This window comes from Drosophila mauritiana, chromosome 2L (assembly GCF_004382145.1).
Source record: "Drosophila mauritiana strain mau12 chromosome 2L, ASM438214v1, whole genome shotgun sequence".
NCBI classification, from domain to species: Eukaryota; Metazoa; Arthropoda; class Insecta; order Diptera; family Drosophilidae; genus Drosophila; species Drosophila mauritiana.
In genome coordinates, this window is record NC_046667.1 from 8072856 (window position 1) to 8099600 (window position 26745).

Consider the following 26745-nt stretch of genomic DNA (forward strand, 5'->3'; position numbering starts at 1 on the left):
ATTCCATAACAACATAGGTAAATTGTCGATCTAATTTGATTAGTACACTAAGTATAAGTAGTCTACTTCGTTTTGAAGATCAGTAATAATGAACTAAATAAATAATAAGGTTGTTTTAAAAAACAAACCATCTGATCGTAGCCCATTACATATTTGCCACGAAAATGGTCTTGATTATTTGTCGAACATCCGTGTTGCTACATTTCAATCAGTTGCATGCCATTTAAAGCCCCACTGGAGCTTCGCATTCAATCATATCTGCGGCTAACAAAGCAGTGACATGGCATACAAGTAACAAGAGTGATGGCCACTAATCAATTACAGAAAACAGATTTTAACGGACTTCTGATGAGTCCGGCTTTAGCCACATCCATATAGCTTCGAATGCAAACCCATTTACATTCCGGGAGATCAAGAGATCAAACTCCAGTGACACGCTAGGAACACAAACAATACCATGTCGTGGGTGTAATTAAAATTGGACGGCCATAAAGTTCTATAATAATTCCGACATTTAGAGCGGTCTAATGGATGACCGTCTGGCCAGTGGAGTTTCAGCAATCAATTGAGCCGAACGATCACTGATCGCTGCAGCCAAATACCGCTTAATGCGCAAATAATTGTGGATTTCGGGTGAAACGAGGCCAGCGAAAGTTCCATATAAATAGGGGTTAGGCCGTCCAGGAGCTTTAAAACTCATCCAAAACGTGGAGTGGAGTGAACAGAATGTTGCGTCTGATCTGCGTGTTCCTGCTCAGCTGCGTGGGCTTCCAGGCAGCCTTGGCTTGTGTAAGTATGGCAGGTGCCCAGTAGACCAGATCTATAAGCTATCTCATGTCCAGAATGGCTACAAAGCCAAGCTGGTCAAGATGGAGAACTGTGCCGGCGAGGATGCCATTATGACGGTGGGCAGTGACTTCAGCCTGAAGCTGAACAAGAAGTGTGAGCTGATACCATCGGGCTGTATCATCAACAAGCCCTTCGGCACCGCCGTGGCCAAGTTCAAGGTCCAGAAGGATGGCATCGTGATGAAGGAGGGCAAGATCGATCTGTGCGCCGCCATTGACCAGGCCACCACCGAAGGCAAGGATATGCTGAAGCTCTTCGGAGCACCATCCTCCTGCCCAGTGGGCGAGGAGAAGGTGTGCGCCAACGATCACTCCGTGGATCTGAGCAAGTACAAGGCCATGTTGGGCATGGCTCGCGGTCACCTCATCATCGATTCGGAGGTCAAGCATGACACGGTGAGTTTGTTTGCAATATATATGACGGATGTTTCGGTGACAACTTGTTGTATTTTCCTCCAGGGCAAGTCCTGCATGCATGCCGAAATCGAGATCACCAAGAACTAGTGGCGGAATCCGATCGGTGGTCTTATGTTTGTATTATGAGTCTTGCAAATCATGTAGTTGTAAATACGAGGGCAATCAAAACTGGTAATGCGGTGCACACACAGTGATTAAATATACAGAAAATACCGAATTGAAATTATAAGAAATTTAAATATCTGAGGGAATTTAATAAAATTCTCTTTTTTGGGTCTGAGCATGAAGATCACTCTGCAGCTGGCGGTGCAGCTGCATCTGCTGGTGCAGCGTCTCCTGGCGCTCCGGAGGCACCTCCAGGTGCAGAAGTCGTACCATTGCGGGCTGGTGGCGGACTTGGTTCAGCCATGTGGTAGTGACAAGCATTTCTGCAAGATTCCAAACTATTGAACTCGTTCCTCCTGTAGATCCTGCGGCAATTTGTGGTCACCTTAAATGATCAAAGGATTTGAAGGATATGCTCATGATCGTTTCTCGGTTCTACCTTTATGCAGTCGAATAGAACTCGGTGGAAGGTAAAGAATTCCCGACGCGTTGATCTACAAGAGGATTCGGGGGGATACTTGTTTTTCACCAGACAGGAGCTGTTCTTGGCTAGAAGATTGGTAACTGAGTGAATGGCTGACCCACACATTGAGTATCAAGTTCAATCTTACTCCTGCTCTTGGCAGCCTCTATAAGAAGCCAACCGAGGGCAACAATCGCCGCCAACAGCAGTAGCTTCATGACTGATCATCAGATGTTTGGAGACTAAGTGGACATCCAACTGGCAGAGCATTAAAACTTAACAGCATGAAAGCATGAAAATTGCAATTTGCCATAAAAGTAAGTGCTATATTTGCGTGAATCACCAAATGAAGGTTGAACTCTCTAAGAAAACATAGTGTCTAAATATATTAGTAATATCTCTTTATATATCAGTGTATACAATTGTAACATTCCACAAAACTTTCGGCTTACAAATACGTTTGAGAAACAATTAAAACTTATGGTTAGTCCGATACGAGTAGCGAAGGTAGTGTAGTTAAGGTAAGGAAGCTGTTCATCGAAGACCGTCTTGGGCAGAGTGAGGATTTGGTAAGTGGAAGCGCTCCAGCTTCAGCTTCAGCTTCATCTAGCAGATCCCGGAAAAGCTGTAGTCAAACTCGGTGTTCTTCTCGTTCAGGCGACCCAAATACTGCGAGTGCTTGATCCCAAAGCTGTAGGCGGGCACATGGGAGAGGTTTACCTATCGGAAAGAGTATTTGGAAGGCAGAGAGAACCCATTGATTATACTGTGTTGACCAAAGGAATTTAATGGCAAAATACATGTGTGTGTGCACATTCTCAAATATTGTCGTAGGGCTTGTCCGCCCGATTCTCCAACAAAGAGCGAACACAACGCTGCGGAACGTTGACTGGCATTGGTTTCTTGATATAGGGGGAGTGCAGGATGCCAAAGGATATGGCAGGAGGCGATCGTTTCTCCCAGTACTGCGGGAGGGATCAGGATGAGGTGAAATCTATTTGCATGCAGTGATGACCCCCACAGGTAAAGTCCGTTTTATGGTAATTATCAAAGGATATGGGTTTGCAAAACATTTCCATAATTATCTTGGACCTTTCTAATGTACCACAAACGGACATTACCTTTACCCACAAAAAATCTTTTTAATTCAAGGATTTGTTTCTGAATCTTAATAATCTTACGAACTCTTCCAAGACTTGAGGACGAGATCTGACTTACCTTCTCCGGGCAGTGCGCTCCGGGTCCGGGCTTCGAGTCCTCGCTGCCCATCTTGTACTTGCCGCGCATGGAGAAGACTGGCGGCTTTGGCTTGACCACCGTGTACTCGCCGTCGTAGTAACCGGGTCCGGGGAAGATCATCACCGGAATCAGCGGAGGCTTCTCGCGACCCGTAATCGTGTAAGCCGGAGCCGAGCGAATCTTGCCCTCCTTGCTGCTGCCCATGACGGTCGGTATTTTGTAGACATTAGGAGCTGTCAATGATGGCAAAATGTGTGTAATTAGTTAGTTGGGATAGTAAATGCATTTCCTGGTCGGAGGGTTAATTCAATGGCTTGTCTCTTGGGCTGGTGTTTGAATGGTTCGGGTTAGTTTCGGGTTGGATTGGGTGATCTTGGTCTTGACATGACGTGCCTGCAAATAAACACACGAAACGGAAACGGACACCAAACAATTGGGAGTACTAATATCAGTTAACATTCGGAAGAGTTCAATAAAATTGTAGTTCTTAAGGAAACATAATAAAAAAGTCAAATATTGAAATATTACTCATACGACATGTGTTTCGTAAAAGGTAAACATCGTTTTCTTGTGTAAAAAGCTACTTTTATATATGTTATGTCAATAATTCTGTTGTTTATTTCATGAATACAAATCAGGAATATTTACGCTGAAGACTTATGAGTAAATGCAACGTTGCGTATGAGTGATTTTCTCCTGTTACCTGATAATCTTCTCCTGCACGCTGCTCGCCTCCACAGCGTACTTGACCGTCTGCATCCTCGAGGATTGGCCACTGGTCACGATGGCGCCATCCGCCTGCACCACGGTCTGGTGGCTCACGGCCGCCGCCTTGGTGGCACTCGCATCCGACTTACCGCTGGCCACCACCTTCAGGTTGCCACTCTCCTTTTGGCCGTGGGCAACTTCCTGAATCCTGGTGGTGGTGCTGACCATCTTCGAGTGGTTGCCATTGGAAACGATATTGCCATTGCTCAGCGGTGCTTGTGTTTGTGGTGCGGACTTAAGCTCCTTGTGGGTGCCATTCACCTGCTTGGTGGTCTCCTTCTTCTGCAGCTCCGGCTGCTCCACTCCGTTTATGAAGGTCTTTGTCGTGGTGGTGGTGGTTGTTGTGGTGGTGCTGCTACCAGCATTGTGGTTGGTGTGGTTGGTGGTGGTGGTGCATTCCGCATTGTTGCGTACTGAGTTTTGGTATTTGTGTAAAATCATAAATGGGCAAGAAAGAATTCCAACAATGAGATGGTGCGGGGTTGTGATTTATATTTACATTTATTCTACATGAAGAAAGCGATTCAAGTAGATCAGATTTTGAAACAGTTTTTATATCTATATCAAATCAGGGTCATCACTTGAAACGCTCTCAAACGGAAGCTGGCAGTTTAATGATTGAATGATCTTGAGTATTCTTACCAGGACTGGCCAGACGGCGTTCGCGTCTCTGGACGATACGATCTTCTATGTACGCGCCTTTGGGTTCTGGTGATTTGTGTGTATTTACAGGGATTCGAAACGGATGAGAGCATGGCCAGAATACCAAAAAATGTGTGCGAACAAACATGGAACAAGAAACAAATAAGCACAAAAACAAAACAGATCGTATGGATCCGGACGGAGTCTGCGGAATCCGGCACCAAGAAAAGCGGAATCGTGTATCACCTACCTGGCAGCGATGCAGTGGGCACTGTCTTCAGGCCAAAGCTGTAGGCTGGCGAGCTGTCCAGCTTGCACTGCTCGGGATGATAGTGACCAGGGGCTAAATGGGTGGACGTGGGAAAACAAACAAAGAGGCAGGAGACATGCAATACACACAACAGCAACATGCAACACCGATGGAGGCCACTATTTACCTGGAGCATCGGTGGTCACGCGGATATCCGACTTGGTGCCAAAGCTGTAGGCGGGTGTGGAGTGCAGTGAGTGCTTCTCCGGCTCATAGGCGGAGGGTGCTGCAATGGTACTGATGCTCGTTAGGATAATTGAGGATCTAACCCTACATATCCTTTAAGGAACTAATCCTAATGCGGCTTTTTAGCTTAATGGCTTCCTTTGGGAGTTACTTGCCTGGTGTATCGGAGATGCGCTCCCTTCCCAGTCGCATGCCGAAGGTGAACGCTGGTGTGCTGTCCACCTGGCACTGCTCCGGATGGTAGTCACAGGGAGCCGGCGTGTGGCTCACGTGATCGGCGGCTGGACGACCTGCAATGGTGTAGGCGGGTGTATGGTCGAGACGAACTTTCTCGGGGGCGTAGTCACATGGCGAGGGATGAAGGTGCTCCGTCTTGATGTCGTGCTTGGCGCCAAAGCTGTAAGCGGGTGCATGGTCCAGTCGCACCTTCTCGGGGCTGTAGTCGCCGGGAGCGGGGGATTCACTCAGTGATCTCGGATCGTGTTTGCCGGCGAAGGTGAACGCCGGATTGAAGTCCTGCCTGACCTTCTCCGGGAAGTAGTCTCCGGGTGCGGGCGTTTCGCTGGGCTTATGCAGGTCATGGCGACCGGCGAAGGAGAAGGCGGGGTTGTGATCTAGCCTAACTTTCTCGGGGTGGTAATCCCCGGGAGCTGGAGTGTCATTGGTCACCTTTGGGTCATGTTTGCCGGCCATTGTAAAGGCAGGATTGTGGTCCTGCCTAACTTTCTCGGGGGAGTAAGCTCCGGGGGCAGGAGTCTCACTGGGCTTATGGAGATCATGACGGCCGGCGAAGGAAAATGCGGGGACATGATCTTGCCTAACCTTTTCAGGGTGATAATCTCCTGGTGCCGGTGTATTGTTCTCCACCTTGGGAACATTCTTGCCCCCGAATGTGAAAGCTGGAGTGTGATCTAACCGAACCTTCTCGGGACAGTAGTCACCTGGAGCTGGGGTGCCATTGGTAATCTTCTCAATGTATTTACCAGCCATAGAGAATGCAGGATTGTGATCTTGCCTCACCTTTTCCGGCGAGTATGCTCCTGGAGCAGGAGTGTCACTGGGCTTCTGCAGGTCATGGCGACCGGCAAAGGAAAAGGCGGGATTGTGATCTTGTCTAACTTTCTCGGGATGATAGTCACCTGGAGCTGGGGTATTGTTTTCAACTTTGGGATTGTTTTTACCAGCAAAGGTAAAGGAAGGTGTGTAATCTAGACGGACTTTTTCGGGACTGTAGTCGCCAGGGGCAGGAGTGTCGTTAGAAACTTTAGGATCATGCTTTCCGGCCATTGTGAAAGCAGGATTATGATCCTGTCTGACTTTTTCAGGGAAATAGGCTCCAGGAGCGGGAGTGTCGCTAGGTTTTTGAAGATCATGACGGCCAGCGAAAGAGAATGCTGGGTTATGATCTTGCCTAACTTTCTCGGGATGATAGTCACCTGGAGCTGGGGTGTTGCTCTCAACTTTGGGATCGTTCTTTCCCCCAAAAGTATAGGCCGGTGTGTGATCTTGACGTACCTTTTCCGGACTGTAATCGCCCGGAGCTGGAGTGTCGTTGGCTACCTTTTGGGTGTGCTTACCCGCCATTGAGAAGGCGGGATTATGATCCTGACGGACCTTTTCCGGACAGTAGGCACCAGGGGCGGGAGTATCATTCGGTTTGTGAAGATCATGGCGACCAGCAAAGGAGAAAGCTGGGTTGTGATCTTGCCTGACCTTTTCGGGATGATAATCCCCTGGAGCGGGAGTATTGTTCTCTACTTTCGGATCGTTTTTGCCACCGAAAGTATAGGCCGGAGTATGGTCTAAACGTACTTTCTCAGGACTGTAGTCTCCGGGAGCCGGAGTACCATTAGTTAGCTTTTCAACTGGCTTGCCTGCCATTGAAAATGCTGGGTTATGATCTTGACGTACCTTCTCGGGGAAGTAGGCTCCTGGAGCAGGAGTATCACTTGGCTTTTGAAGGTCGTGACGACCGGCAAAGGAGTAAGCTGGATTGTGGTCCAGCCTCACCTTCTCCGGATGGTAATCTCCTGGTGCCGGGGTGTTGTTTTCAATTTTAGGATCATTCTTTCCCCCAAAACTGTAAGCAGGTGTGTGGTCTAGTCTACACTTTTCGGGACTGTAGTCTCCTGGGGCCGGAGTGCCATTTAAAATCTTCTGATCGTGCTTGCCAGCCATCGTGAAAGCTGGATTGTGATCTAGCCTCACTTTCTCCGGCGAGTAAGCACCTGGAGCGGGAGTTTCGCTGGGCTTGTGAAGATCGTGGCGGCCAGCAAAGGAGTACGCTAGGTTAGTGTCCTGCCTAACTTTCTCGGGGCTGTAATCACCAGGAGCAGGTGTATCATTGGTAACCTTGGCATCATACTTGCCGGCCATTGAGAAAGCTGGATTGTGATCCAGTCTGACTTTCTCCGGGAAGTAGGCTCCAGGAGCGGGAGTGTGGTCTGGTTTCTGAAGGTCGTGACGGCCGGCGAATGAATATGCGGGATTGTGATCCTGCCTAACCTTTTCGGGATGGTAATCACCCGGGGCCGGAGTGTTATACTCTACTTTAGGATCACTCTTTACGCCAAAGCTGTAGGCGGGAGTGTGATCCAAGCGGACCTTCTCGGGACAGTAGTCCCCAGGAGCCGGACTGTCGCTGGCCACCTTTTGACTGTACTTCCCGGCCATCGAGAAGGCAGGATTGTGATCTTGTCGCACCTTCTCCGGGGAGTAGGCGCCCGGAGCGGGCGTTTCACTGGGCTTGTGCAGATCGTGGCGACCGGCAAAGGAGAAGGCCGGATTGTGATCTTGCCGGACTTTCTCGGTGTCGTAGGCTCCGGGTGCTGGTGTGTCGCTTGGCTTGTGCAGATCGTGGCGACCGGCGAATGAGAAAGCGGGATTGTGATCGTGCCGAACTTTTTCGGGACAGTAGTCGCCCGGTGCCGGAGTGAAGCTCTCGAGTCGCTGCTCGTGCTTACCGCCGAAGGTGAAGGCCGGCGTTCGATCGTTGCGATACTTTTCCGGGGCATACGAACCGGGCGCCGGAGTCTCGCTCACGGACCTCGTCTCGGGTCGTCCGGACAGGGTGAATGCGGGCGTGTGGTCCATGCGCACCTTCTCCGGATTGTAGGTGCCCGGCGCTGGCGTGTCACTGGACTTGGTCAGCTCGGCGCGGTGGCCAAAGCTGAAGGCAGGCGTCCTGCTCAGGACGCACTTCTCGGGTTCGTATGCTCCGGGTGCTGCAAGAGATTGGGTGAAGATATGGTGTGAACGTTGGGTTTGTTGTGTGGGTCGCACGCTAAGTCTAAGATCCATTGAAGTGCGATTTTTTAACTCACCAGGTGTGCAATCGACCACATCTTGGGAAGCTTTTCCGGTGATTGAGTAAGCGGGTGTGGAGTGCAGCCGTGACTTTTCGGGGCTGTAGGCACCGGGTGCTGGTCGTAAGGACATAAAAGTGTGCGCTGTAAGCCAAGTTACTACTCCCAGCTGAGCGGGAAGCCTTACCTGGAGTGTCGCTGACCTGGATGTGTTTGGTTTTCAAGCCGAAGCTGTAGGCGGGAATGTGTTCGAGGACAACCTGCTCGGGCTTGTAGGTGCCTGGCGCTAATGAAAGTGTCGTCGTGGTGAAAGCATGAAGCAGCTATTAACGTGGCTCAAACCTAAGAGGCATACTATTCACAAACCTGGAGTGTAATCTGGTCGCTGTTCATGGTGCTTGATGCCGAAACTGAACTCTGGCGTCTTGTTGAGCTTCACCTTCTCTGGACAATATGCGCCAGGAGCTGCGGATGGGATGGATATCAGTATTAAGTTGGCCAGAAGTTGCGGGTATAGAAAAGGAAAGCGCTATAGATACTGTCCAATTGGGTTCGCTTGAGCAAGTGGTGCCTCGATTGGGGTAGATACGGATACAGTTACAGTTACAGTTGCAGTTACAGATACAGATACAGTTACTGGGGGAGCTGGGATTTATTACCTGGTGTGCCCTGATCGTGTTCGATTTTAGTTCGTCTACCGAAAGTGTAGCGTGGCGCATTCTTTTTTGATTGCGTGACCTTTTCAGGGCAATAGCTATTCGGAGCTGTTAGTGTTAATAAAACATTCGATTTTAGTCTACTCGAATCAAAACTAGAGGTCTACACTAGGTGAGCTACGACTAAGAGTGGGTGAAATACAAATACAGATATACGCATAGAAAGATACATTATTTCGGGAATTAGTGATGAGGTGGAGATAGACTGATCGGGTTAGAAGTTAGAGAGCGGAGCTAGACCAACACCAACACTAAAACGCAACGTGGACGAAGTATGGGCAGTTAGTTGGGTTACCTGGATTGTTAACCAAATACACGTTAACCTTAATGCGAAAGGAGTATCGTGGGGCTCGCCGCTTGACGACATCAAGTGGCACCACTTGATAATGGTTGGGACCTGTGACTCGATTTGCCACGGCAATCATTCATTGAAAGAGAAAAACGTTTCAAATTAAAATCAAATCAGGCAACACAAAAAACAAATTACACAAATTACTGAACCACTAAAGTAACGCATATACATAAAACACTGTGTAGCTAGAAAAATCTAAGAATATGGGAAATAATAAATGAGAATTAGAATACGTGTAAGCTTAGAAATATTTATGAGAAATGAAGACATCTGATCTCCGTTTCCGTTTGACTCATAAATAAAAATAACTAATTTGTCTGAATCACTTTGAGTCAAGTTGCAGATAATCTTTCACAAAATGGATGACCTTATAAAGACATTGCCAATTCCTCCTACGTTAATTTGTATCTTTTTTAGGAAAACAAAGAAAGTTTAGAGAACGAGATATGAAGAAATCCAATAAATCTGTTATAAAAGCTCACAGAAATGCTTAAGGACAGACATTTACTGAAGATTTACATTATAATTAAATACTTTTTAACAAAGATATTTGTACCAAAAATAATATAATAGAAAAAGCCAAAACATTCACGCACATTACGGGGTGACATAACTACGATTCAATCGCAAGGATACCCAAAGATACAGCAGAATAATCTACGAAATGCGGCTACGCACTACACTAGCTACTGAGATAGAGATAGAAAGTGGGAGAAAGTGGAAGAAAGGGGCGGTAGCAACTTACGCGCTGCTTGCAGGAGGATGCAACTGGCATGGATTCGGATTAGTTAATGAGTTCGCTTCTATGTACAATGATGATCCATGATTGAAATTGATTGATGATCTCCTCAGTCCGCGCATGCAACAAAAAACAGCACCAGCCCGCAACAAACACCGAATTCAACGCCAAATTCAAATTCAATTTTCAGATCCAACTCCAAAATCCAACATCAAGTCCAAAACACCATTCAAACACCAGTGGAAGAAGCCCGAGACTCACCTGGTATCTGGAAGGTTTTCAACGCGACCGGCCGTTGGCCAAAGGTGTACTTGGGCGTGGCATCGATCACCGCCTTGGCCGCCGGCACCACATCGTACTCTCCAGGTCCGGGATTCGAGAAGCGTGTCAGTTCCTTGGGTCTGCTCTGCAGAGTGGCTGCTCGAGGATAATCCCGACCCTTGGCACGCATACCCGTAACATTGTACTGCGCCGGACCCGGTCCGGAGGTGTCGTACTTTCCGCCCAACTTGTGGCCAAAGGAGTACGAGGGTGCGGCCTTCTTCTTGGAGTCGGGAACTTTGCTGCCTAAAGGGATTTTCAATAAGTAAAATATCCAGCAACATTAAACCAATCTTAAGCTTACCTATCAAGGTTGGAAGTTGGACAGTGGCTGGACCCGGATTGGTGGTCTCGGCGGCGATCCTGCCGATCCTAACAGTTGGAGTCCAAGGACGCTGCTCCACGTTGCCGCCCATGTTGATCGGACGAATCTTACGCACGCGGGCGCAGGGTCCCTGATCCTTGTTCTTGTTTTTAAACTCGACCTGGATGAGGAAACCAAACAACAAAATCAAGAAATCCATTAGCTATTTAGATCTGCAAGTAACCACCTTGTTCATCTTGCTGTCTTAGGCTTAGTAGTATCGAAGTCTGAAAACTGTGCCCCAATGTAAAAAAAAAAAAGTTAAGGACCAAATTTACTGAACTCCCTTCGATGACATTTCCACGTGTGAGTGGGTGATAGGCTGACTACTGAAATCTATACTTCGACCCCTAAATTTGGGTAACCTAATAATCCAAATTCCGCCCTACTCCAACAGCCAAGTCGATGGCTGTTGTTTCGAACTTTCTGGGCCAATTCCGATGGGGCGGCTAATAACCGGGCGTGTGGCTCCACATATCCATACCATACCATGGGCGTTTGGATTCAGTGGATGGGGGCGTGTCGTGTGGCGGCTGTCACTCTTTTTCTTCTGCTGTTGCTCGGCATTTGTTGCAGGTTCCTTCTGTTCGAGCCGCAAATTTGTTGCGCCGCGCGAAAGACAAACAATGGCAATAACTTTGCGGTAGGCACGTAATTCTTGGGCGTCAGTGGCAGGGACACAAGTTGGGGGTTGCAGGGGTTGCAGTGGTTACAGACTTATTAGGTCTTTGCCTTTCAGTTGTATTTGATTTTGAATAGAGGGCAATAAACTTCAAGTTCTTTTAATTTATACGAGTAATATAAATTTAAGTTTATAAAGATGCCTAAATATATCTAGCATATTTTAAGCTGCACCCCTTAAATTCAAATTGAATTTCCCTACAAAAAGGGAACAATAAAATACGAAGAGAAAACCAAATGAATTTTAATGCAGTTACCACGGTAGACAAGTTTATTATACATATGATTACCACTAAGTCGTAACAAAAGAAGTGCACAATAAAAGAGTTTCCAGCTAGTTAGGAATATATGTAGTAAATATTTTAATGAGAGCCCCCCTCAACAACATTCGTATTCCCCAAAACCTGCTGCTGCCCTGGGTGACGACCTTCTTTTCACAGCTCAGCACACGGGACACCAAGTGTTGCCCATCGACAGGCGGGCAGACATCGGAAAACAGAAGGTACCGGCTGGTATCAGGAGTTCCAACCACGCTCCACCTTGCCAACTTACCAACTTTCCACCTTTTTAGCGCCAGGAACCAGGCATCTGGGCGTGTAATCGATATGGGGCTGGATTTGGATATGGATTCGGATTCGACGGGAGCCGAGATTTGGGGCCTGGTCAACAAGGTTGTGCCCCGAATCGAAGAGAAACGAAGGGGTGTATGTGCGCTAAGTGCTAATGCTGCCCATTTTGTGGGGCATGTAAGCCAACAAAACGATTACTTTTAATGACTTATGGCCGACAATTGCATGACGGACAAGGAAGGCAAAAGCTAGAACTAAACCTAAAACCAAAACAAAAACAAACCCAGACCCAAAGGAAATGCGAAGCGTGCCACTTCTTTTGGCCGTGAAAATTCGCCAGCCTGTGTAAATAATTACAACAATGTTAGGGGGCGTGGCCTGGCTGTTAACAGGGCCAATAAAGCCGTCGTTCTCCTGCCAAGAAAGGCTTCACTTTCCCCGCCAGCCGCCGCACTTGTTACTTGCCACATACGACTCCTGCCTGACCTCGCATGCAATTCACATATGTACAAAAAACAATGTTCTCTTCGCAAGGCAGTCAGTCAGCAGCTTATAAGTCTTATAAGGCGACTCTTACATCACCATCATGAGGTTGGAGAGCCCACACACCGTACCGCCTGTTCAATTGCCGTTCGAGGCCAAGATCAGCGAAGAAAACTGAAAATCTATGGTGAATCAGAGCCGGCAGCTGAGCCAACAAACTCAGACATCTGTCAGACAAAGAGTCTTGGCCAACCACCCACATTGTTCGCATTGAAGGAAATCTGTCTAAATATGCACATATGGCAACGATAAGAGATCAATTAAAAGTCTTTAAAAAACAATAAGCTTAATCGTGAAAGAAAATTGTGAATGAATAATAGTCATCTAATACATAAAAACAAAACTGTCGTGATTTTGGATGCATTTGTAGAATAGGTTATGGCTATATTTTTAAGAAAATTTCAAAAGATAATATATTGCATTTCATTGGCATGATTTTTTCTATAAGCTATTAAAATACAAAATCATATATACCTTATATATGTCTTTAATTTATAAGCCAAGCTATTACCACCAAATAGTGTTTGCTATTTTTCCGAGTGCAACTTCAATTGAATAATGTTTGGTTCGCCCGTTCAGGAGGTCGCATTTAATCACGTTAATAGAGCGTTAGCTCATGCAATAAATTTGCATGTGGCGATCAGATTTCAGTAATCAAATTATAGATGGTGATGCTCGATAATCTATGCATGGGGGTCAGTGAGAAAAAAACCGGCTAAACTATATAGTTTAATAAAATCGCCCACACACACTCGACTTTCTCGCTATAAAATTTTGCATGCATTTTGTGAGTAACAAAAAGTGGCATTCATGATTAGTTACAGAGTGTTTCAGCAAATATTTCAGCATTATCTTTGTGACCTTCGGTGATTTGTTTATGATGATGTGTTTCTGTTTGATTTAAATTGATATTCTCACAGTTGACCCGTGACGAAAACAACGCGTCAGCTTTAATTTGTGATTTTCACTCTAAAAATATAAATAAAAACTGCAGTCATAAAACTGAAATACCCTGTAAAGTGAAGTTGTGTTTACTAATCCCTTTGCTTGAATATAATAGAATATGTTAGAAATAAGTGAAAGAATGCCTTGTATTGATACCTTAACATTCAAGAGATATTTCAAATCAAATATTAATAATTCAACAGTTTTTAATCCATCGATATACCCCAGTTTGTGCTAATTGTGAGGTATCTGTATCTCTGACATGATCAACAATCATTACTCAGTGAAAACGTTTTTATGTTCTTTCGACTTCATTTCACGCTCTCCAAAACTGCGAATTAAATATGAGCTCATTCCCAAAATTTAGACAATTTCCAGGCGGCCAACTCGGAGGTTTTTACGCCCAAATACGGCGGCCGACGTTTCCTTTAGCCCACATTGAGTTGTCCGAAAAAGCCAGTTCGGAATTGGGTTTCCAGACGGCAGATCGACCCACGCAGAAACTCCATGACTCCGCGATATATAGACATATAGCCAAATAGCCATAATTCGTGTGCTGTCTCTATTAACTATTGACGGTTTTTTTTTGGCACAGTGTGTATAAAAGTTTAATTAACAACGAACAAGTTGAGCGATTCCTTTCCAAAAACAGAAAACGACAACAAGTGAGCAGAGCAGCCGGTAAAAGGCCAAAAAGGCCGAAAAGAGCTGGTAAATGAAAACATGAGAGCCAAGAAGCCAAACTGAACTCTCGATTGTGATAAAAACGACAAGACCGACTGACGTCAGCTGTGTGAACTAGTTTGCGATCGTCCAAATCTAATTAAGTTTCTCAACATTCTCGGTGCTTTGCAGCGAACGTGTTTTGCTTTGAAAACCCAGAGAAAGCTGGGAAATGAGGCGGGAAAAATTGGCAACAACTTCTCTGAAACTCCGTTCTCAAGGCACAAGGCCAATTTTGATAATTACTAAATGAACTGGGACCATCACATCCGTTTCCAAATTCTAGAGCCTGAGATCACTGGCTGCTGCTGACACAATTTGCATGTTTGGATACATGAATACCCGATTGGGTCATTTTATAAATATTTATTTAGCGATTATTGCATTTCCCCTTAGCAGCTTAGTTTCCTATTTAACCTTTTACCATTCGTTACTTTGTTATTTTTTGTTTGTTTTTGATTTTGGCCAACGCGCTTTTGTGTTGTGCCTGCCATAATCAGTGACTTTGAAAAATGAGCTGACTCGGGTCGACCGGTTATTGGAGCTGATGTCATGGGCTCCGTGGGACAAGTGAAGTAAAGGTATCAAGAACCGCGGAAGGGTATAGATGTATGCCAACAAGTGACATCAATACGGGAACGCGAGTGTCATTGACAAAACAATGGGAGGAGCTGGGTGGTCTTTTGGGGGCGGAGCAGAACAGCTGACTGGCGGTGGGGAAACCTAGAACCTAGCCCTATGCCACAAGGAAATGCCAATAGTTAGACAGACAGACAGTCAATGAACTTTGGGCTCGGGTCAGCACGCAATCCACTGGCTGCTTCGGGCGGGCTCCACCTGACTTGGTTAACGCCTACTCCAGTTTATCCTTACCGCAGGCTACTTTACGATTTGGTGTATCTCGTCCTGTTTCCGCTGTATCGTTTGATTTCCGTAACTTTCTTTTACAGCGCTCAGTGCATACAGTCCTTGCCAGGATTAGTCGCGATTTTTGGGCGATATTCAAAACATCTGTTCACCCGAAAGAGATTGCTATATTCGTTGTTATTGTAGTTGGTTTCGTGGCTGATTTATTATTTCGTTGATTCGTTCGTTGATTGGGTTCAAGTGACAGCCGCTTTCGAGTGGCGGTCTCCGACTGGCGTTTGAAGTCTATTAGAGGTTTCCAAAACAAAACACACTTCGCTGATTTATTTATACCGATTGGATTGGCCGCTGTGAGCTGAGTTTGTTTCAGGGAAAGAGAAGAGAGCTAGCTAGAACCGCACTCGAGAGCTGTCGAACAGAAACTGCGGCACCAAGTCGCTAACGCTCGCTTTTCGTTTCAAATTTTCGACGTAGCGAACGCAAGACGTCACGTAAGCCACCGCGTTGGCGTTAACAGTCGACGTAAGAGTTAACATAAGTCTCCTCTGTTAATTGGCAAAGGATTTTAATTGTATGGGAAGCATAGGGAAATATTCATAGGAAACTTCAAACTCTTTATTGTTATCATTGTTATGTACGTAAAATTTTCAATTGTGAACTTATACTTTTAAGAAAATATTCAAATTAACTTTCTGGGAGTGGTGACGGCTAGAATTTCCCCGCCCAAAACATCTTTCCTAAAATCGATTTCCATTTAATTGGCTCATTTACATTTTAAGAAAGTCGTATCTAGGGGAAGGTCGCCTTAGATAGACATTGCCCCCGGTCTCCTGCCCACGGTTCAATCGTATCTTAATGGCTCATTGACTATCTGTAATTCGACTGGGTTTGCGTTCATCGAGAGGCCTATTTATGGCCGTGCTCACAACAAATAATGCCGCTCGATTGTGGTTATGTAATGCGAGACTGCGATCTTGCCTCCGGCAAATCAATCCGCCCCGCCGACCCACCAATCTATGGACCACTGCTGCGGTGGCACACAGAGAGCCTTCACCCACACACGTGCCTAATGGAGCATGACAAATTATTGGCAGGGAAACCACGAATAAATTGTATTGGAAAATCGTTTACTGCAAAATTGAAATAGGTGTAGTTTTTGGGGTAAAAATATTAAGAGTGATGTTCAAAACAATACATAACACATATATTTATGAAATGTAGGTATCAGAGTTACATAAAAACCGCAATCCATGTAGATTTAGCCAATTTTTGTTTGTTTATTTATTTATATCCTAATAGTAGGCCATAAAGCCATATAAGCCACTATTTAAAAACCAAAATACAGTAATAAGATAATTTTATTTTTCATACTTCCATAATTATGTGGCATATTTTCAGGCTAAATAGCAATGTTATCAAGCAAGGCATAAAAAATGTATTTAAGCGTGAAACTTGTTTGAGATTTCTTTTTTTTAATTCCTTATAAAATGCCATAAATAAATGGAAGTTTTCTTAAGTCGTCGGGCGTGAAAAACCGCAACGCTCCTCAAAGCTGGCTGTGATATGAATATTGTTGACAACATGTCACCGCCACTTTGAAGACAGTTGAAGTTTTCAGTTCTTTTGATTTGCACGAAATGCCCCAACTATGCATAAAACAGCAGCAGTATTTTCGGTTCTTTTATTAGCAATATCACGTTGATGATTTTTGGTTTTGTTTTTATATTTCTGGGAGTGGGTTTCATGGCAATAGACGTATTTCGTATTTATATGTATGTTTATCGTATGTATTTATATATAGCTCTATATGCATAGGCGCAAGAAATCAACTAAGCCGCGTATTATAAGTTAGTAGTGTAATTTTTTGTAGATTGCATATGTTGACCGCAGTCTGGATAGTGGCTACTGCAAGGATTTTGCGGATGGGCAGGCGGATACTCTATCTCCGATCTGCCCCTCCGCTCAGCAAAAGGAATCATCATCACGGACATGACATGACCAGTTTTGTGGAGCGACTAATGCTACACATATGTATAGTCGCACGAAGGACGCTTACTAGCTACCACATTCATATATAAACATAGACAAACCTTTGCGGTTTCTGTGTATAGTTCGTATCTCGTATCAAAATGCTGTATCAAAAGTTTTACAAAATGCGCTTTTGGTTTGCGTTTGGTGTTGGTGTTTCGGCTTGTTTTGTTGCTTGGTTTGCATTCGGTTTGGTGTTGGCTTGTATCTTGTTTAGTCTCTGGCTATAAGTCTATGTGAGTTGCTTCTATTTTGGTTCTGTTCTCATTGCTTCGAATTCTTCTCGGCTGAACTTGGCTCGCAAACATTTTGGTGTGAAACCGAGTTCTGTGCTTGCAGTCTCCAAATTTCGCAAGTGAATACCAAAATAAGAGGGTAAATGAAAATTAATGTTTATCGTACATTTTATTTGCTTTTCTGTTTTTCTTTTCTCTTTTGTATTTCTGGTTGCTTAATCAAATGATAAAATTAATTAAGTAAAACGTTCATAAAAATACGGTAAAATATGTGTATAGATATATAGATTTATATCGCATAGACATTAAAAAAACGAAAGAATTCAGTTAAAATATAAAGCATATCGTATAAATTTCTCGTAATTATACCGTACTTGATTCATACTTTGAGCGTGGGTGAAGCCATCGCAAGATCAAAATTAAATAAAAATAAAAATCGTCTGCAAGAATTAAACAATAAATCACAAAACTTAAACTACGCAACGTACAAATCTAGTCTAAAAATCGTTTATGTTTCTTGGCGAACGTTTCTTATCATCCATCGGTTCCTTCATCCTTTATCAGTTGTGCAAACATTTCGCTTTCGACTTGAGGCTTACATTTAATATTTAATGCATAATCAGTTTTCTTGTTTGTTTGTTTCTATCATTCTTTAGAGATAATCATATTTTACTTAGCACAGTGGCTCGCTATTTAAAAAAGCACATTTAAATATCGTATCATATGCATGTATCGTTATAATTTTTTTATATCGCTTTCGGTATGTGAAATGTATCAAAAATTTGACTATTAACTACAGTTCTCTATACTTTAATGCATTTCCGTTTTCTCATTTAATATAGTTACTATATGTGACTGTCAGTTGTTGCGCTTCGTATCTCATCGACTAACAGTTAACGCGTTCATAAACATAATGATATCATTCGCTCAGCTCTAGCTCTATCATATAATCCAAATATACCATAATCATATGCGGCTTGTGCCGTAATGTAAACTGGCTCGCGCTTAACTAAATCTTATGCTTCATATACATGTATGTATAAATCTAAATATATCTTTCTTTCGCCGCTTTTGTAACCTTAAGTGTAATGCCTTTAACGTTCTTCAATATCTTAAGATGCTTCAGTGTGTTCAGTGCGTGTTAATTTCAATCTGCCGCAATCTGGTCCGCTCCTTAGTCTGTTAGCGTCTGGGCCACAAGAGCCAGCTGATCCATGAGCACACGGAACGCGGGACGCTCCTCGGGTCCATGTGACCAGCACAACTTCATGACCTAAGGACAAAGATGAACAATAAGAAATCTCTTTAAGGATCTATATGAACCATGCACTCACATCATAAATCTCCTTGGCACACGACTTTGGTTTCTCTAGGATAATTCCGCGCTGCACACGCTCCACAACCTCGGTATTCTTTAGGCGACCGTATGGCATCTTGCCGCAAGTGAAGATCTCCCACATCAGCACACCTAAAACGGCAATATAATAGATATTAATTGAAGAATCAATTGAGTTAGTGCTTCCGTTGTGCGGGACAAATACTCACCGTATGCCCACACATCGCTCTTAGAGGAGAAGCGCGTGTAGTTGAGTACTTCGGGCGGGGCCCACTTGATGGGGAACTTGGTTCCGCCAGAGCTGGTGTACTGATCGTCGAGAACGTATCGGGCCAATCCAAAGTCGGCCACTTTAACGACATTCTCGGAGCCCACGAGACAGTTGCGGGCAGCCAGATCCCGGTGAATGTAGTTATGGCGCTCCAGATAGGTCATGCCCTTGCTAACCTGTATGCACATGTCAAGCAGCAGACCCATATTACCAATCAGGGTCTTCTCATGCCGTCGCAAGTAATTCAACAAGGATCCGTGCTTCATGTACTCGGTCACAATGTAGATGGGCCGGTGCTTGGAGCAGACGCCATATAGCTGCACAAGATTCGGATGCTGCAGCTTGGTCATCACCTTGGCCTCCTCAATGAAATCGTCCTCGGACATGGTTCCCTCCTTCATCATCTTGACCGCTGTGTCGATAGACCCACGCCACTTGCCGCGCCGCACAACACCAAACTGTCCCGATCCAAGCTCCTCCATCAGCATCAGCTCCATCGGATGGATCTCCCATTTGTCGTGGGACAATCCCGCCGTCGGTGGAACTGGGCGATCGCAGGGCGAGGATTTGAGTCGGCAAGCCAAGCCCCCAGAGTTGTGGCGATGGTAGTTGATCAGATCCGGAATTGTTTCACAGCAGTGCTTCTCACTCAAATAATACTCGCAGCGAGCATTTTGCTTGATGTGGTAGTGCTTCACATGCGACTGTGGACTGTGCATAAAATTACATTAATATTTATATTTATTTTGTTAGTTTTGCTCAAACTTACACTTTGGTATGCAGCGATAGTGTGTAGAGACCCTTGGTCGATGACTTCCTGACCACAAAGCAGCCCTCCTTGTCACCTTGCTTCAGCAGGGATTCGGCTCTCTGTCGTGACATGTCGCCCACATACCATCTAGAAAAGTAAGCAGGTGGACAATCATTAGTAATCTTACACTATTTGTCATTTGAAAAATGAGTTTTACTCACTCATAGCGCTCCAGGCCCAGAAGAGCCTTCGGCTTGACATAGTTGCTGGGTATATAGCCGACATTCCCCAAGGCATCTTTGACCTTCCACCAGTGCTCTTGTGAGTCATCTATCACTTCGTATTCGGCATTCTGTTAATAAGTCAGCATTATTAGTTTTTCGTTTACAGAGATAATCAGTTTGCGTAAGCCTTACCTTTTCCAGCGATAAATCGCCGCCTTCGATGGCCTTGAATGGATAGAGAGCCACCACCAGTTTGACAAAGTGGGAATTGTCCTGTCGCAGAAACACAAATTAATAACTATTGCAAACTAATTTACTCAGCTTTTTGCTACCTTGACTTTGGAATTTGGTGTTCCGGGAGTGGGTATACCGCCAGGCATATTGGCATCCAATAGAGTTCCGTTGCCGTTCAATAGAGTTGGGGACTGCTTGAAAGTTGTCAGCGAGGACTGTTCGAATCGAAAGTTGGTTAGATGCGGCTTTAATTGTGGGGTTATGTAGTCGCCAAACTAACCTGAGGCTGCAACGATGTGGGCGTGCAACTGCCGCCACCTCCTCCTCCGCCGCCTAGGCAAAGGCTGCCTCCGCCTCCCAATCCGCCGCCCACTCCTCCGCCGAGACTCCCCGAGCTGTTGTGCTGCAAGCTGAACTGACTGTTGGTCGTGGAGCTGTTGGGGCTGATGCTGCGCGTTGAATTCTGGGCTGGAGAACTGCCGTTGCCTGCAAAATGCAAAAAGAAAACCAAACTGATTAGATATCTTGTGCAAGTTCGTAGCTTAAGTCTTTCGTTTGCTCAAGTTTGTTGCTTAAGTCATTCGTTTGCTGCCAGACGATCTTCGTCTTCGTTTAACAGTAGCCGTTAAATAAAGCAAATAAAACGTAAGTGGCCTATATATTGTTTGTATATATAATAAAATCATGACCCTCTTAAAAAACTATGCAGTTTATCTGAAACATAACACGAGTATTTTGCATTTGCGTGCTGCCATGTACTACACTCAAATCTAAATTTAAACATTTTCAGGCCCCAGGGCTGTCCGATTAATTAGCCATCGACAAATATCGCAAAATCGCCTTATGCTGTCTGGCTGATTTTTTTTTTTTCATTTTGGTGGCTTGCGATTCTTGTCAAGGTGATAATTAATTAGACGCTGGCCAAGCGCTGACACTGAACATTGACAAGATTTTCAACGGTTCAAGGCGCCCGCTCGGTCGCCCACAATTCGCAGATAAATCAAAGACATCGGGCATTGGAAAGCTTTTTTGATGAGCTGCACGGACTTTGCTCGGCTTAATACGATTTCAGTGTTTGCCAACTGGGGTTTTTCGAGTGCCCGTCAATAATAATAACGTTGGCTCGAAGTGAACTCCAAGTGTAACCCCAATTAAAGCGAAAATAAATAAAGATAAATAAATGAAACTTAAATGCCAGTCGAGAGCAGTCGAGTTTCGGCATTTGAGTGGGCGTCTCTTATGCAATCGCCCTCAGCAAATGAGTCAACTTTTCGGCTCATGATACACATTTTGTTGTCTGCCTTAATTTTTTTTTTTGTTTTTTGGATTTTCGGTGCGCTGCCACCACTCGGAATCCACTTTGCATCGGATGAGCAAATGGAGAAGTGCTTCAGGTAGGCGCCTGCTCGAGAATCGCGAGCGCCGAGCGGCTAAAAACAAAAGTGAAGTGAAGGTTAATCGCGAAGCGAAAGTGACTGCCAGCGGCTTTAGCGATTTCCCAACCCGCAATCAACACGTATTGCTATAAATTGATACAAAGTATGGTTGGAGAAAAATTGCCCTGCAGTTGCAGTTTGCAACCGGCTGCAGCCAGTGACTTTCAATTGATAAGCCAATTTTCTCAATATCACACAGAAGCACAAACAAAGCAGCGGTGCGCGCATTTTTCATGTGAAAACTTGTTGCGTCTGGACTGCCCGCCCCCCTTTTAGTTTCCACCCGTTCTCACAAACAAGCCAAACAACAGCGTTACGAGGAAAACGTGCCGGCAAAAGATGACAAAAGCCTCGAAGGCACCACCACTCCAAACTACGTAGTACGTACACAATACGCCAGTTGGATACTCGTAGTCGTACTCGTGCCCCTGCATTGATGCAAGATTGAAACCGAAAATAGAAAGTTTTCTTTCTTTCCCAGCCAAATGCACACAATCGCACACTTGCCGGTTGTTAAAGCTTTTGTTTGGCCATTTTCCATGCAAATGAAAAGCGCTCCGAGCATTTTCTCTGCTTACATATACTTATAATAAGAAAAATTGCTATCTTTGATGTCGGACTTCTTGCGAAAGGCTAAAGTATTTTGTGGTTTTGCTTGGTGCGGAAAATATATTGATTTGTATATTAATTATAATCAAAAATATTTTTCATATTACTTTTAGCAAGAGTAGGAAGAAATGCTTAAATTATTAACCACTTTTTGAATGACAGAGTATTAAAATGCATAAGTTCACAACTGGATTTTCCCGTTGCCCCGCCACTTGGGTATTTAAATCATTTTCAAAACACTTGAAAATTTCCAAACGGAAGTACATATTTTATGCATGCATCAAGTCTCTTATAAATTTTCTATAAGTGGAGAGCGTAGCTACTAGAGTTAAGCATACATTTTCGATTTTACTGAGTGCCACATCAACAGGTGCGTTGCATTTCCAAGCCCACTTGCAACATTTGTCATTACCGTTGTACGGGTATTTATAGCTAATTGTGTAATTGTGCTTTGTCTTTGCCCCGCTTTTACCGCCCCCGCCCCCTTTTAACCCTCCTCTGGCAACAATTTGTTATGCAAATTGCTATTCTTGTTATTGCTACTAATGCAGGTAGTGTTGTTGCACCTGGTGGTGCTCAGCCTCGAACCGAGTGTTTGTAGAAATCAAAGGCTGCAAGACTTTCAAACACGTGTTTGTTTGCTGCTTTGTTCTCTCTGTTCTCTATTAGTTATTCCAAGCAGGTGAAACTAATCAAAATGCTTGTGCGATGACTCAAAAGACAGCTAGCAGCGCAAGAAAACGCCCACAAAAGTTACAAACAAGATCAGGGTCTACAAAAAATTAAGCAGGGCACTGAAAAAAATTATGACATGAAACAAAATTACATAATCTGTGCAAATACATACATATATATGGTTAGTTGTAATATAGAAAAAGCAGTTCTATAAATTTAATAAGTTAGAGAAGGCTGAAATAATACTGTAAGCTTCTTGCTTCATATTAACCACTAACACGGACTAACTAACTACTCGCTAAGTAGACGAACTTCTCAATAAAAAATTGAACCATAATCAAAGTTAAAATATGCTTTAAGACCCCGCTGATCGCAGCTTACCCAGCTTGAGTGCCGATAATAGCATCATAGTTCAGCTTCAGGGAAAATCTGCGGTGAAGACTTCGGTGGCTCCACTCGGTAAAAATTCCACTGTTTGCTCGGCGATATGTTGCAGTAATTGTGTCAATTCACTTTCACATAAATCGCTTGTTCGGTTTTTTTACGTTTCTTCTTTTGATTCGATTTGCAATTCTTTGAACTACAGTTTCAGGTTGTTGGCAAACTGGTTTCTCAGTTGCTTCCTTTTTGCAATCTGCAGTTGTTATTTGTTATTATAGTAGTTGATGTTGCTGTTGCTGCTTTGCTGTTGCTGTTTTGCTGTTGACCTTTAAGCGTTTCCCATTCAGCGATGCTGAGCGGCTTTTACCGTTAAGGCGGCGGCCCTCGAATAAAATAAAAAAAACTCAGAGCTTCCTGTGCTCAAGATTTTATTCCTTGTGATCTCGACTTGCGCTACACATTTGTAATTATTTATTTTTGCAATATCTGAAGTCTGCTTTCACACGATGGCCAAAGGCGTCGCCATCTTGAAAACATTTTCCATAGGCCGTAACTATTTTTCCATTTGTTGTCATTTGTTATGTTTATTAACTTTGTTATTTCATTTCATTTTCAACGCAAATCGAATCACAACAAGTAGTTGGAATATATTTATTATCTCTGAGAAATTTCTTTCTGCTTTATTAAAAAATCAATTTTTAATGCGCGACGCGAACTGTTTCAGTTAATGTTTAAAACCCAACTGACTGAAATGGCAACTGAAATTTTTTTTTAGCCAGACAGCAGCAAGTTGGCTCGGAGAAAACAACAACAACAAGAGAAACAACTTCCAACACACGGAGGCCATAAACATAAAGTAAAACTTAATTGTAGCAGTGGAGAGCGGAGAGTGGAGAGAATGGAGAGCAAAGCAGCAGGCTCCACAAAGCAGAAGCCGCCAAGCGAAACGACGACAACTTGAGCAACATAAACAAACACTGCGAATAACTGTGTGTCACTTCGATTAATCTATATAATATTGGTTATTTGTTTATTTTACGATCTAAGCTTTTATTAGCTAAGCTAATATAAAGTAGTCTGTCAATGAGGCAAATAACTACTACACTTCTATTGCAAATAATAAATATAACAAAAAATCTTTAAATTTCTAGAGATTTATGATCTAGAAACATATGAACAAATTTAAGATACTTTTTTAGAACATCATGTTAATTATGTGTTTTTCTTTCTGTGTAACTAGCGAAACACATGCGTATATGTACATATATCACCGATCAAGGTGCAGAGTTGAGATCCAGCTCTTCTGATTTTTGGCTTGTGAAGCTGCAACTATGATTTTAAAATTTTCCATTAGTTTTTGTTGAATTCACCAAGCGATGCGCCTTCAACTGTAAAATGAATTTTCTTTGAATGCTAACGGTAAAGTTACCATTATGCTCATACGCCGGAAAAAAAAAACAAAAAGCGATTACAACAATTACATCAATGTAACGAAACAAAACTTTTGAACTTTGCCTGTACGCCAAAGTTTTCGGAGAACAAAAAGCACGAAAAACTCACTTGTATAATAGCAAAGTGTGTGGAAAAACGAAAAAAGCCGCAAAAGACAAGACGAAATAAAAAGGCAGTTTCTTTTGTTACTTCTTCTTCTTCTGCTTTGCGAAGATGAAGCAACAGGCGGGAAATTCAGCGGGCGAAAGCGAGACAGGTGATGTCTGCACACCTGCACAGGTGTTTGCAGTTGTGTGTGTGTGTGTGTGTGTTTTACCGGTAGCTAATGAATATGAATCGGTTGGCAGTAGCAACACAAGTTGCTAATGTGCCAGCAACATGTTGCTAACATAATATTGCATGAATTAATTAATCAAATATTTTTTATTTAATAATTTAGCATCATTTTTAAAGTATTTATAGTTTGACAACAATTTTATATAAGTATTTTTTCACATAGCCAATTATTTTGTTACCACTTAATAATAAACTTGCTTAGGGCAAATGCAGAATTAAAATACAAAAGTTAATAAAGCTGTTTATTTTAGGCAACAATAATTGGCTTGTAAATTTAGTATTCAAAACATAATTTAGTTTGCCCCCATTTTATTGCGCTGCTTTAGTCTGCCTGAAAGTAGGCAACATTGTTGTATTTAATATTTATCAATTGTGGCAACAATGCAGTTGTGTGGTAAACAGAAAAAATAGTAGTAAAGTCAACAAAGAAAAAGAAAAAGAAGAAGAAAGGCAGTTGCCACATGCTTAACATTAGTTATTCAAAGACCATTTAACGCCTTCAACAAACGAGTTGTGAATATGTAGGAAAATATGCAAGACAAAATGCCTAGAATCTTAGCACTTGTAAAAATTAACTATTTTCTTGTTCAAAGTAACTGAAAAATTTCAATCATCTTGCAGCCATGAAACGCACTGCACAAAAAAAAAAAACAAACAAAATAGCACATGAAAAAATTAAGGTTAAATGTTTACATCCGAGGCTCATAAAAAAGCGTGTGAAAAATTGTTAACTAATTGGCAAGTTGCATGCGGCAAAGAAAACAAATAATTACACGCAAATTGTTTGAAAAATTGTGCAGTCAGCGACACCAGCGACAACAAACATTAACAATAACAAAAACAACAACAATGCAGTAATGGCAATCAAACAGGAAACGGCAAAAAGACAAACAACAAATTGTAAATCGTGGCCGCGTCTCCGTTTTTGTTTTGTTATTTGTTATGCAAATGTGGGTTAATAACATTTTAACGCATGCGCCATGAATGCAAAGCTGTGCGGCAAGCAAGCAACTCCATGGAATTCTAATCATTTTGCGGCAATTTTTATTCAGCTGTCAGAACATAGTTTGTCAAGTTGATTGAAATGTTTCTCGCGAGAGTATCTCATGGATTGCTGCTGGGTGTTCCTTTCTCCAATAACATTACACGACTTGATTAATTGCCACAACCGTAATTTGTTTAGCCAATTTACGGCCAGAGAATGCAACAAATTATGCATTCGATTTGGTTTTGCATTATGGCATTGCATTCAATTAATGCCAGACGGAAGTGACATTTGAGTGGGCAGTAAATAAGTTTGCAACAAACAATCAGTCAATTTCTTTAGGAAGATAGTTACAGAATCTGACAGCGAAGCTACTGGAATTAAATACTTCAATAAGTTACGTCGCATTGCATGACCTTTATGTAACTTGTAGATTTTATTACGAAATTAATCTATAATTAGCAGTTGCAGGGATTCTATCAAAATAAAAAACTCATTAAATACTATGTTTGATGATAATTTTTATGTTTTAACTGCAGTAAGAGGATTTAGTAGCGTATTTAAGATACATTAAAAATGAGTATACATTTCCACAACTTTTATTAATGTCTCTTGGCATTTGATCGTGTTTGGAGTCACATTATGCAACTTTTTCAAACTCATATATGTAAATCCCAAATCTGAATTC

At 43.3% G+C, this 26745-nt stretch overlaps 5 protein-coding genes across 15 annotated transcripts in view; 1 reads left to right on the forward strand and 4 right to left on the reverse strand.

The window, feature by feature from the left end:
* The first annotated feature begins 174 nt into the window (after window positions 1-174).
* On the forward strand, window positions 175-1488 carry LOC117150833. Its single transcript, XM_033317900.1, has 3 exons — window positions 175-789; window positions 843-1244; window positions 1308-1488. Exons 1-3 carry the CDS (start codon window positions 727-729, stop codon window positions 1350-1352), a joined length of 510 nt encoding a protein of 169 aa, XP_033173791.1. The 5' UTR covers window positions 175-726; the 3' UTR covers window positions 1353-1488.
* Window positions 1489-1498: 10 nt separating this feature from the next.
* On the reverse strand, window positions 1499-2057 carry LOC117150834. Its single transcript, XM_033317901.1, has 3 exons — window positions 1982-2057; window positions 1810-1919; window positions 1499-1755 (listed from the first exon to the last, which is right to left on the reverse strand). The coding sequence occupies exons 1-3, from the start codon at window positions 2049-2051 to the stop codon at window positions 1555-1557; spliced, it is 381 nt and encodes a 126-aa protein (XP_033173792.1). The 5' UTR covers window positions 2052-2057; the 3' UTR covers window positions 1499-1554.
* Window positions 2058-2439: 382 nt separating this feature from the next.
* LOC117137086 (outer dense fiber protein 3-like) lies at window positions 2440-3276 on the reverse strand. Its single transcript, XM_033298329.1, has 3 exons — window positions 3052-3276; window positions 2703-2798; window positions 2440-2553 (listed from the first exon to the last, which is right to left on the reverse strand). Exons 1-3 carry the CDS (start codon window positions 3274-3276, stop codon window positions 2440-2442), a joined length of 435 nt encoding a protein of 144 aa, XP_033154220.1.
* Window positions 3212-15603, reverse strand: LOC117137950. 7 transcript variants are annotated; one of them, XM_033299724.1, is made up of 14 exons: window positions 15110-15603; window positions 10716-10896; window positions 10352-10657; window positions 9295-9396; window positions 8943-9047; window positions 8650-8748; window positions 8471-8569; window positions 8302-8400; window positions 5134-8202; window positions 4920-5018; window positions 4733-4825; window positions 4483-4548; window positions 3776-4253; window positions 3212-3305 (listed from the first exon to the last, which is right to left on the reverse strand). In XM_033299724.1, the coding sequence occupies exons 2-14, from the start codon at window positions 10825-10827 to the stop codon at window positions 3299-3301; spliced, it is 4734 nt and encodes a 1577-aa protein (XP_033155615.1). In that variant the 5' UTR covers window positions 10828-10896; window positions 15110-15603; the 3' UTR covers window positions 3212-3298. The 7 variants fall into 7 exon arrangements, with proteins under 7 accessions (XP_033155615.1, XP_033155606.1, XP_033155629.1 ...); XM_033299715.1 differs by lacking the exon at window positions 15110-15603 and adding an exon at window positions 10963-11162; XM_033299738.1 differs by lacking the exons at window positions 8943-9047; window positions 15110-15603 and adding an exon at window positions 10963-11161.
* Window positions 15604-17689: 2086 nt separating this feature from the next.
* The window catches only part of LOC117151056 (tyrosine-protein kinase Btk29A), a 41131-nt gene continuing 32075 nt past the window's right edge, over window positions 17690-26745 (reverse strand). For 4 of the 5 annotated variants that reach the window (XM_033318276.1, XM_033318275.1, XM_033318277.1 and 1 more), the window contains 8 exons: window positions 20464-20669; window positions 20282-20398; window positions 20142-20222; window positions 19947-20077; window positions 19744-19872; window positions 18913-19685; window positions 18702-18835; window positions 17690-18640 (listed from right to left, as the gene is read on the reverse strand). In XM_033318276.1, the coding sequence (XP_033174167.1) occupies window positions 18542-18640; window positions 18702-18835; window positions 18913-19685; window positions 19744-19872; window positions 19947-20077; window positions 20142-20222; window positions 20282-20398; window positions 20464-20669 (1670 nt within the window). In that variant the 3' untranslated portion in view covers window positions 17690-18541. Of the gene's footprint in view, window positions 18641-18701; window positions 18836-18912; window positions 19686-19743; window positions 19873-19946; window positions 20078-20141; window positions 20223-20281; window positions 20399-20463; window positions 20670-23284; window positions 23865-26745 lie in introns of those variants that run through there. The other variant, XM_033318279.1, reaches the window with a different exon arrangement.